The sequence below is a fragment of the Danio rerio genome, chromosome 14 (genome assembly GCF_052040795.2).
Source record: "Danio rerio strain M-AB ecotype USA chromosome 14, GRCz13ab, whole genome shotgun sequence".
In the NCBI taxonomy this organism is placed as follows: Eukaryota; Metazoa; Chordata; class Actinopteri; order Cypriniformes; family Danionidae; genus Danio; species Danio rerio.
The window spans coordinates 12,850,001-12,862,221 of NC_141034.1; the positions used below are offsets into that span (position 1 = coordinate 12,850,001).

A 12,221-nucleotide genomic window follows, 5' to 3' on the forward strand; every position below is an offset into this window, starting at 1 on the left:
ACTGTAGATGTAGATAGGCTATTATTATTGTTATTCTCAAACATGTTTTAAAAAAGCAATAGGCTTCGTGTAGCTGTACTGTTGGTTAAAATGTTAAATTTGGATAGACTTGGAATGGTGGACTTGAACAGACTTTAGGTTTGTCCAGGTCATTAATGCTGATGATAATTCTGATGTTTTGAATTATTGTGTTTGAGACACATGCTTACTGTCTGTCATTTTCTGCTTAAAACCTGTCACTGATGTGATTTTCGTGAATACATAAGTCTGGGTGGGTTTTTGCATTTCGGTGGGTTTTGGATACTTTTTGGGCTGGAATCAGTCTGCTTCATCTCCCAACACTGTGTACGCTTTCGGTTTCATTATCACTGCTAAGAGCGGTTCACTTCCAAAACGATGTGCAACAACCTGAATGTTATTTACAACTTTATTACCTGTTTATCACAGCATATGCAGGTTCAGTTCACTAAAGTCGACTTCATTAGTTCATTTAGAGGCACGCGGCTACTGCTCTCTCTGTAGTAACAGCTGACAGTCAGCTCACGTCACGTGTGATTTTGCGGTTGCAAATACATTACATGAAAACAGAAATGACATTTTTGAGGTGAATTATATCTTATAAATACAGCATGTGACTCTTTCTACACCATTTGGAGGTGTCCACCTTGCTGAACAACGTATGTAAAACAATGTGAAGACTTGTGCGGCCACCATTGCTTCTCTCCTTAACTTGAAAATATGATTGACAGAATTGTAGAAATGCTGGATTAAGATCGTCTAGGGGGTCAAATCGAGATCGCAATCTTTTTACAATTAAATGTGCAGCTCTAATATCTATATATACAGCAGTTCTGTCTGGTTTTCAAATCCGATTGGCTGATCTGCAATGTCAGCACTCTGTCAAACAAATTACTAAAGAACAGGTAAGTGACATTCTAAGTCAATCTCTGTTTTTTATCATGTTGTTTTTATACCATAGTAATCTAGTTGTGTTTGCTTTGCTTTGGCCTTTTCTGGATTCATTTTTGTAAAATCCCGATTGCAGCTAAGAAATATTAAAAAATCTCTGTACAACAGGGGTCTCAAACTGCAAGCTTGTGGGCCATTTGCAGACATCCCCCCCCCCCCTTCCAGCCCGCAACTAACTAAAACAATATAACGAGATTCGCCCCTCCAAAACATATATTTTTAAATCATTATTATTGTTGTGCAGTCGTATATAGCCATATGCGGCTTTGACCCCCCACCTATTGGACATTTAAAGTACTGCACTGTATACATAAGTTTCAGTTTTACTTTCAGTATCTCTCAGTTTTACTTGAAGTATATCATTTTGGAGGATGCTGTTGTCCTCCACAGGTTGCAATTTTGGCCATGGCTGCATAAATGCAGTCTTCAAGACTAAAATGAAATATGTTGTGTTTCCACCAAGGCAACTCGAGATGCTAAAATATAATTGGTTATTGAGTGGATTATAGAGACTAAAGCAATTGGGTGGATTACAGAGACCAAAACAAAGACAGACACTCTGGCACAGAACACACATTTTTATGGTAGAATAACTTGATTCCTGAAAATCTACTTGTAATGAATTTCCCCCTTTGATATCTACAATCACACCAGTGTGATTAAAACATCAGCTGCTAAATGCGAATCTTCAAAAATGCAAATATATTCCAATGCTAAAAAATTAATTAAATATCTATATTTTTTTCATATATTGAAACTTCGAAAAGGGTATATTTAACTTTTTTTTCGGGTGTATCAAACTTCTAATGTTTTCTTTATTAATAAATTCTAATGCAAACTACAAAATAAAACACAAATCAATAAGACAAATTAATGCAAATTAGGATTGCATTATTAGAAAAAATAATAGTAGCAGCCTTTCATAAATCACAGCAGGACCATTCATCTATTGCTGTGATTAACAGCAAACAAATTCAAGAGCCAACTGATACCTTTTAGGTATATGTACTTTTGGCAAAAACATCTTACATGGATCTCTTTTTAAAACACATTTCAAACAATTACATTGTACTCTAAGTACTATAAGTATGAAAATGATAACGTTTTAATGTAATGAAACATGACAAATCATACTTGTGTACGAACGTACTTAAATACGCACTTGTTTAACTACAGCCAGAAATAAAAGAAAACAAATAATCTTAATAATTATCTTTTAGACATCCAATCAGGTACCTAATGTGCTAATTGAAAACATCAATACACAAACTGAGACCAAATGTTAGATTAGATCATACCTTACTGCTCATATGCATAATAATAAAAAATAATAAAAGGTTTTGCATTGATATGATTGTGCACCCATTTTTTGCTGTTTGCTTGTTTCATAAATAAAGCCCACTGATTTTACATTTAAAGTTGTCTCCCAGACATGGGTTGCGACTGGAAGCGCATCCGCTGCGTAAAACATATGATGGGTAAGTTGGCGCTTCATTCTACTGTAATGACCCCAGAATAATAAAGGGACTAATTCGAAAAGAAAATGAATGAATGAATGAATATCAGTAATATGGCTACTCGTGTGGCCTTTAGACAATTACATTTGTGATAGAGTTCAGACCTTCTAAAGGGTCTGGTTGTACCATATCATACGTAACATTGTTTTAGAGTAGTCATTTGAGTGATAATACTTACATGTTGGATGTATATGTAATATGGGGCACAGGTGAAGACTGCAGAGATCGAGCTGTAGTTTTCAATGTATCTGGAGGTATCCGGGCAGGGAGATTCCGTAACTGATTTGAAGGAGATAGGGGTGGTTCTTGGACCTTTTGTGTTGGGCTGGGTGATCTAGAGGAGTGCCTGGGTGATTGAGGTATGGAAAGGCATTTTGACTGGCAGCTTGGAGGTGAAGGCAGGACTGATGATAGGAAAGCTGCTGGTGATAGATTCTCACTGTTTGGAGTACTCCTTGCTTTAGGAATCAAAGTCATGCTGGAACACATTAATGTCTGAGTGGGTGCATGAAGAGGAGGGGTCACTAAGGGTGCAGGAGTTGTAGCTGGAACACAAAGATCATTTGGCTTGCTGGTCTCAGTGTCATGTGTGTGGAAACTGGGCAGGGACTGGATAAAATGGCGAGGGCGCTCATAATTAAAAGCACTTGGAGGGTACAATGATGGTGAAAAGGTGGGCAGGTCAGCCACATTCGTGGCACTGCCCTTGGATTCTACTTGTTTATTCAGCTTGCTGGTGAGAAGGAATGGATGTGGAACACTGTTTTTAACTCCCTTTGGTGGAGAATCAAGTTTGATCATTGGGGAGAGGTTTGTATCTTCAGCCACCTTACTGACAGAACTCTGTTCGCTGTCAGTGTCTGGGAGAGACTCAACCTTTTTAATGCCAGACTCCAGTACCCTGTTGGAAAGAACATTTAGACTTAGATTACTTATGCCAAGCAAAAAAAAAAAAATGTCACTGATGATATGCAGTCTAGTGACTATTAAGAGGCATTTTGCAACGTGACAATGTTTTACAGGTAAAATTTAAAAATACAGGCACACTAAATCATGCTTAAATAATGCATTGAGACATAGACAGCATCACTGATTATGATGAATTTCACTGTGCTTGCTTACATTGTGCCAGAGACAACATACGTTCTCTGACATAACTTTCATTGGGCAACTGGGCTCAAACATTGGTGTGGTTGTCCAATGCCTAGAATCTACGACCACAATGATCTCAAAGTTGAATAAGGTACCATGCTAAATATTATGCGAAGTGGAATTAAATAGATGGCATGGAATTTACATGCACCTATAAGAAAACTAAAAAGTAGATTCATCAGAGTACACCAGTAACAGATGAGTAAACCAGCACAGATGTTACAATTTGGCCTCTATTACAACAGGAACAAAAATAGTATCCATACATAATGTATAACACACTACGAGAAAACCATTACATTTCTCTTTACACTATATTTTAAAAGACACTGAATAACAGTCAACCCTATACGCCACACACAAACAGTGCTGATTTTCAGAAATAGTCACATAAGACCTTATTTAAAGTACATTTTTTATAATTTATTCAGGTGTTAATAATATTATTAGATAAACAAGTGTTCATAACATTGAATAATGCCGCTGCTGGCGTGTTTCTATGCAAAAGCCATGCTGCTAAAAAAAGTCTTTGGGGTTTTGTCTGACAGACGTGGCAGGTGCAGTTCATTTACGGCTACACTGGCACTGAGTTACCCTCTTTTGGAGGTCATTTTTGAATAAAGAACTGAGCTGACGTAAAATCATTTACTCCACAATGGCACTGTGTTTTTTTTTCTAGTAACAACTGGAAAGAAGTATTTGTATAAACAAGAATGGCATTATTTATAACAATTCTAATTAGCACCTTAAGTTACTCAATTGTGGTCATTGTCCATGATGGTAGTACTGAGCTCCAAAACAGATACAGTTTGGACTGACAGTTTGTGTCAAATTAATACATATTTAATTCATGTATTTCTTGTAAGTAAAGAAGGGCAATGGCTTCACAGAAATGTTTGATTAACTGTTGGTTTACATAAAATTTGAGCCTTTAGCAGGATGAATTATTACATTTTGCAGCCTATATAGACACCTCTGTATCACAACATTAAACGATTTTCATCAAATATTTATGGCACAAACACAGCAATGAGTGAAATGTCAAAAAGCTTCAGTAACAACCATAGTCATATTGTTTGACCCTCTATATGACCTACAGATTGACTAAAAACCTAATTGTTTATAAAACAAATTACACATTTAAATTTACCTGCATATAAGAATGGCAAATGCAATGAAATAAACTTCAAAAAAAGAATCAATATATACTATATACATATAAGGAGTTGATAATCTAGATCACAAATATTGTGCTTACCTGCTTTGTAATATGGGTTTCCTGGCCAGTAAGATCAGGTTGATTTAAAAGGTTGAAGGTAGTGTGGTTTGTCTGCCACTTGCCTCTATTTCAACAACAGGAACTATATTTCACTCAATGAGATACTGTTGGGCTGGATATTTATAGAAAACTATGTGAAGGCAGTAGGCACATGCCCCCACCATTCTTAAAGAACCACCCATTCAATTGGTGAATGATCTAAACTTGGCCTTGAATATTTAAAAACTAATCAAGGATCAAGAATTTCTATTGTACTTCATAAAAACCACATTGTGTCAATACTGCTTTACAGAAATAAACAAATAAAGTAGTAAAGTAGCATTAATATGAAATGAGTTCAGTACATCAAGCTGTTTCATTAAAATCAGTTCAACTGTAGAGTGGCTCTATCACCCCCAACTTAGCAAGCTAAATATGGCACTGGCAAGGAATGCTGAGTAAATCTAAGTACGACATACAACATAACTCTCTATTCAAAATGATTAGATTGTTCTAAGCCATTGATCCTTTGGTTTACCGGATATATATTTTGTCTATATTTTAATTGCCACAGCCATATCACCCTGCAGCCCAAGATCGGTTACTCACTAAAGCTAAGCAGGGCTGAGCCTGGTCAGTACCTGGGAGGGAGACCACATGGAAAAACTAGGTTGCTGTTGGAAGTGGCGTTGGAGAGGCCAGCAGGGGGTGCTCAACCTGTGGTCTGTGTGAGTCCTAATGCCCCAGTAAAAGTGAAATGGACACTATACTGTCAGCGGGGCGCTGTCTCTTCACTTCACCAATAGCTGGAGTATGGTGAGCACACTGGCATTGTTGTCTGTGGCTGCCATCGCATCATCTAAATGGATGCTGCACACTGGTGGTGTGGAGAGATCCCCCTCATGGTTATGAAGCGCTTTGGGTGTATGGCCATACACAATAAATGTGCTGTATAAATACACATTACATGCAATTAATAATTGTTTGCATTTCTGTAATCAGTGAATTTACGTTTACTGTGTAACACTGCTAGCTTATTGCAAATATTTTGCTTTTAAATTTGTTGGATGACAATGTCTGCATTATAGTTTCCTCTTAATATCATCCCAAAGGTGTTCTGTTGGGTTGAGTTCAGAAGTTTGTGCAGGGCACACAGCAAATTCATTGGTGTTAAATTTCAAGTGTTGTGGTAATTCAGAGTAAAGTGTTAAAATTCTGGAGTTAGATAAAGGTAAAATAACCCTCTCGGCGCTAGAAGCTGATTTGCCTCCTTGTCACACAGAGTAACATGGATCTACCTTTGTAGAAAACCCTTGTATTTGAGAAACTAATCAGAGTGTCTGAAATCTCGCCACACCCTCATTCACCTGGCCCATAAATTGGTCAATTAGTTTAGTCCACTAGACAGAGGGAATGACCACAAATAAGTGAATTCAGACACCTGCTGTTGAACACCTGCTGTTAACAAGCACAATCACTAAAGGAATAAGAAATTGAAGGAAGAAATAAAACTACTGACACAGCCTTACACCAAACCAACTGAATTAAAACAGAGGATTAAACAACTTTTTTAAATAATAGTATAAGCAGCTTCACTGATTACTGTTTGACTTCATTTCTGTAAGAATGTTTGACAATGAACAGAGGTTTATTTTTTTTATTAAAAATATTTCATTTGACCTCACCATCATAGAGATCAGAGGCTGCTTATTTGAGCTCTTGAAGCTTTACTCTTATATTCTAATGTTTCTCTGACTGTTATGGCTGTGTTTCTAAAACTCATCAGCTATAGCAAGAAAGGTCAAGATGAACTATACTGTTTGTGCTTAATTGTTTTAGATATAATATCAGGTGTTAAATAAACTGATTAATAAAAATATGCAAATATGGTTGTATTAAAACTGCAAGGGAAAATACTACTTGCATTCTGCTGCTTTTCATAGAAGATTCAACAAACAATTTGGATGCAATTAATAATTATAGTGTCATGCACTAAACATTCAAGCTCCAGCATACTTTTTATGACACACAGGCATCAAGAATCAGGATATGAACCTCAACCGTGGTGGCTAAAAAAAAAAAAGCTGCATAGTTCATGCCGCAATGCATGCTGGGTGCCAGCATAGTACAAAGCTCCCAGCATGCATTGCAGCATGAATAAATTATGCAGCTTTATGTTCTTACAATCTCTTTCTTTTCCTTTATTTTGTGTTGTTTTTGGGAGGTGATAGTTCAGTAGTGTTTTTTTTTACTTGATTTTAATTTTTTTGTTTGTCACCATTATTGAGATTCAAAGACTAATTGTTGATGTCTGGGTATTTTTAAGTTCTGCCATAGATCAAACATTCTCATTGTAAATATTGTTTTTATTTTATTGGAGCTTCAGTGGTTTCATTTATGTATATTATTTATTTCTCACACATAACTAATATGATACTGAATTAAAAAACAAGCAGGAAAGGATGGCTATGATATCATAAATAATCTCTTCAAACAGACACTTTAATTTAATTTCGGCTCTTCATGCTATATGTATAAATAGTGTGATTAACACTAACTATAGCAGCAAAAATAAAAGACAATTACAGCAAGAAGTTGACTGGTGACTTCAAATGAACAACAGAAATTTCATTAAGAGCTTTTGTTCACATGACAGAAATAAAGTCAAAGGTCAGTAATAGGTGAAGCTCCATGATAAGTTGTTTAATGTGATATGTTTTTTTTTAAAGATGTTGAAAAATAACATTTTTTATTGTGTAATTTGTTTTATTTTTATTGATTATTATTTTATGTAGATTTTTTTTTTCTCAGTTGATTTCATCTTTCGTTTTGGCTTGTGTTTTTCTTTCCTTCAGTGATTCTGCTTGTTAACAGTTGTTCATCAACAATTCTCAATCCTCCTTTAATTAGACACTTAATTGTCTCATTAACTAGTTAGGATTTTGCTCTGGAATTTAAGGCTTACGTGTTTTCGAATAAAAAATACAGACTATGGGATTTGTTTTTAACAGAAATATTCTGGAAACTGAATTTACGAATGTAAAATGTTGAAAACAGCAGATTACTGGCAACCACTGCTGCCAGTATTTTGACATACATTTAACAGATATTTTACACAATAAGAGTTTGCTAACTAACACTCTGGGTGTTAAACATTTTAACACTTTCAAAAGTGTTATTTTAACACTTATAGTGGTTCCCATATAAACTCTGAGGGAGTGTTAATTTTAACTCTAAGGTAGTTAAATCTATTAAACCTAAAATTTGCAGTGTGAGATCGATAAAAAAAATACAGACTGTTAAATGTGTTTTAACAGAAATATTCTGTAAACTGAATTTATGAATGTTAAAAACAGCAGATTACTGGCAACCACAACTGCTGGTATTTTTCTGTAAAATCTAAAAATGAAAAAAAAAAAAAAAAAACAGCTAAACGGTTTTTGTGTCACCATTGTGGAGGATAATAGCATCTCTGTTCAAGTCCAAGATGAACTAAGAGTATTTGATGTTATGCTGCATCTTCTTTTGTGTAAAGGTAACTGTGTAGTTACTAATGCAGTCAAAATATGTTTGCTAATTGCAATCACACATGAAAACATTATTGCATCTAAAGACTTTACATTTTTTTGCACTAAGCTATGATTTTGTAAACTGAACATTGTATTAGTTCATGAAATATGGTTATTTTTTGTAAATTTATACAGTTATATAACACTTCCATGTTTTTCACAGAAAGATTCTGGCAACCACAGCTGCTGGTATTTTTTCGTAAATTTAACAGATATTTTACACAATAAGAGTTTGCTAATTAACACTCTCTTGGTGTTGACAATGTTAACACTTTCAAAAGTGTTATTTTTAACACTTATAGTGGTTCCTATATAAACTCTGAGGGAGTGTTAATTTGAACTCTAAGGTAGTTAAATCTACTATCTAAAATTTGCTGTGCATATGCATTTATCAACTTTCTTTATGGATCTTGCTTTGTGGACTAGTATGCTGCCATATTGAAACAGCAAACAATTATCCCCAAAACAGTACTACAAGTAATGTTTCACAAAAATTTCTTGGTATGCTGAAGCATTTAACTTGGCATAAACTCAAAAATTAGTTGTGCTTGTTATAAATGATGTATCTGTGTACCTCATCATTTAAAAAAAAATATCTGCCATCATAATATTATAATCAAATGTCAAAAGTACTTTTATAATAAATATTGAATGTATAATGAATAAATGAATACTTTTATAATGCCTCGCAACATGTAAAGTAGTTCAAGCCCTAACCCTAAAAAATGTAGTGCTAAGTGTCAAAATTATGCCTGTTTAAATCCTAATAACAATAATTTGATAACTTTGGGCACTTTAAACTTATTGTAATACCAAATTTCACACAATGTCCAAGTGTTGTTCCTCATATCTTGCACAAGCAACCAAACATTTTGGTAACCCTTCACACGTTCATAAAAAAGGTTTATTCTAAACATTTTCATAATCGTTTTTCACAAAACCAGATAAATTAAACAGAATTTTTGAGGTTTTTCAAAGTAGGAATTTCTCAATTTATGTGCCTTTTTTTTTCATTTATGTGAGTTTTATTGCAGACAATTTGAACACAATATATTTCATGTTTCGTCTGGTCAACTTCATTTCATTTGTAAATACACATCCTTTCCAGTCATTCAGACCTGCAACACAATCCAATTTAAAGTTGATACAGAAGCATTTTAGGGTTATTAATCAAGTTAATTGGTTAAATAATGACATGATTTGAAACATGTGATGTCAACAGGTGATTATAATTATGATTAAATGCAAAAGCAGAATCCAAGAAAGATTTAGTCCTTTAGGAGTAAAGATGAGCCAAGGATCGCCTGTTCACCAACAAATACATGAGAAAATTATTGAAATGTTTTAAAACAATGTTCCTCAACAAAAAATATAAAAGACATTTGGATATTTCACCTTAAACAGTGCATAACATAATTAAAACATTCAAGAAACCTGGAGAAATTTCATTGCGCAAAGACAAGTAAGCAAGCCTAAGCTGAACAACTGTGATCTCTGATCCTTCAGGGGGCACTGCATCAAAAATTGTCATTCACCTATAAGTGATATTACCACATGGGCTCGGGTCTATTTTGGCAAACCTTTGTCAAGGACCACAATATATATCCACAAATGGCAGTTAAAACTACACTGTGCCAAAAAGAAGCCTTATGTTAATAAAGTCCAGAAACAGCAACTCTGGGCTCGGAGGCATCCGGGATCGACCATCACACAGTGAAAATGTGTACTTTGGTCAGATGTATCAGTATTTCAGGTATTTTTTTGGAGAAAAAGATGCTGTGTGCTCCGAACCAAAGAAAAAAATAAATCATCCAGATCATCTTTTACCAGCAACAAATCCAAAAGCCAGGGTCTGTCATTGTATCGATTGTGTCAGTGCCCTTGGCAAAGGTAACTTGTACTTCTGTAATGCACCATTAATGCTGAAAAGTTAATAGAGGTTTTAGAGCAAAATATGCTGCCTTTTTCAAGTATGCTGCCTAAATCAACAGACTAAGCAAAACCACATTCTGCACACATTGCTACAGAAGAAAAGGATACTTTACAGACTGGCCTGTCTGCAGGCATGAACTATCTCCAATAGAGAATGTGTGGCCCATTTTGAGGTACAAAACGCAACAAGTAAGATTCCATACTGTTACCCATTTTTTTTTTTTAATTGCAGGAAGAATGGGACAAATCTACACCTAAAACACTTCACAACGTGATGTCTCATGTCCCTAAATGTATTTTAAGTGTTTTGAAATGTAATGTCAGCATTACAAAGAGGTAAATACTTTACTGTTTTGCCACTTTTGCAAGTGTTGCAAAAACATTTTTTTTAAATAATAATAAATAAATTAGTTAATAAAAGTCACGAGGAACACATTTAATAAACTTTGTTGAATTATCTATATTGAAATACAAGTCTGAGTATATTTAGAAATCACTACTTTCTTTTTTTATTTGCATTTTCCATACTGTCCCAACCTTTTTTCATTTTGGGCTGTAGAACCTTTTTTTTAAGATAAAAAATTCAGTTTTACAAACGCTTAAAATGTGGCCTTCAAATGACAGGTTGTTATCAAAAATCACTTAACAATTTTGACTGAAGACAAGGACTGAACTGAAAATCCATTAAGGGTCAGACAGCTTTTTAGTTTTTTTTTCTGTCAATTGTTTTTAGCTCCAATAAGCAAGACTTGAGTTTTGTCTAAATTTAGTGATAAGAATTTTTAGTCACTAAATTATTTAAATCAGCTATACAATCTGATAGTTTTGGTAATTTGTATTGTACTAATGATCAGGTTGAGAAGGGACATAGTGCTCTATTTGAACAATCTAAGCGGATGGCGTAAAAACACAAAGGGTGTTGTAGTGATCAGTGGTAAAGCCAGGAACTTAACTTGTGGAAATGAATTTCCAATATAAATAAATGCTGCAGAGTTTACACTAAGCTCTGTTCCTTTTTTTAAGCTCATCAGAAAGTGTCAATTGAGACAGAGACCATCTGTCTTTTGTTTATCTGAAAGACTAATGTGTTAAGAAACAGAGAGGTACATGGATCAGAAAACGTTCGAGGTTACAGAAGTAACCCTTCGTTCCCCGAGGAGGGGGGCTGACCAGCGGGCAGACCTACAACGTAGTGGGCCAGCAAGTGACTCCTCCGCTGAGTCAGTGCTGGGGGGGAATCTGCAGTGCTCCACGGAGGAATCTGCAGGGCTCACCTGACGGGGAACTTTACTGACAGATAAAAAGGCGCACGTACTTCTGTGTTAGGGAGAATGGCGCAGCAAGCGTGTTTCAACACCCTACCGAATTGTTTCCTCAATCACCAAGGGTTACCTAATACCCTTGAGGAAACCGGCTCCACTCGCAGATTGTAAAACCTTGCAAATGAGTTGGGTTTCACCCAGCCTGCAGCTCTACAGATGTCTGTTAGAGAGGCTCTGCGTGCGCACGCTCGAGAGGATGCGAAGCACTCTCGGGGGACGCGGCTCACCTCAGCTCTGATAAGCGAGAGAATGGCATCTACAATCCAGTGGGAAAACATATTCCGGTACGGCACTTCCCTGCTGCCGACCGCCATAACAGACGAAGAGCTGCTCAGATGATCTAAACTCTGAGTGCGGTCTGAATAATACGCAAGACGCGAACTGGACAATAAAGAAAGGGCTGGGTCTGCCTCCTCCGAGGGCAGCGCTTGCAGGCTCACTACCTAGTATTAAAGGGTCACGAAACACCAAAACACATTTTTTGAGCTGTTGCCAGTCATAT

General features: G+C 35.7%; 2 protein-coding genes across 6 annotated transcripts in view; both read right to left on the bottom strand.

Moving 5' to 3' along the window:
• Nucleotides 1-6,784, bottom strand: part of znf711 (ZFX family zinc finger ZNF711) — a 280,678-nt gene extending 273,894 nt beyond the window's left edge. Inside the window, exon 1 of one of the 2 annotated variants that reach the window (XM_087280592.1) lies at nt 6,049-6,784. The gene's annotated coding sequence lies outside the window, so the exon portion shown is untranslated. The remainder of the gene's footprint in view (nt 1-6,048) is intronic. The other variant, XM_087280591.1, reaches the window with a different exon arrangement.
• Nucleotides 1-12,221, bottom strand: part of myot (myotilin) — an 85,170-nt gene that overhangs the window by 25,901 nt on the left and 47,048 nt on the right. For 2 of the 4 annotated variants that reach the window (XM_087281085.1, XM_087281084.1), the window contains exons 1-2: nt 4,897-5,012; nt 2,665-3,387 (exon numbers count right to left, since the gene is read on the bottom strand). In XM_087281085.1, the coding sequence (XP_087137211.1) occupies nt 2,665-3,287 (623 nt within the window). In that variant the 5' untranslated portion in view covers nt 3,288-3,387; nt 4,897-5,012. Of the gene's footprint in view, nt 1-2,664; nt 3,388-4,896; nt 5,013-12,221 lie in introns of those variants that run through there. The other 2 variants (XM_087281083.1, XM_087281082.1) reach the window with 1 other exon arrangement.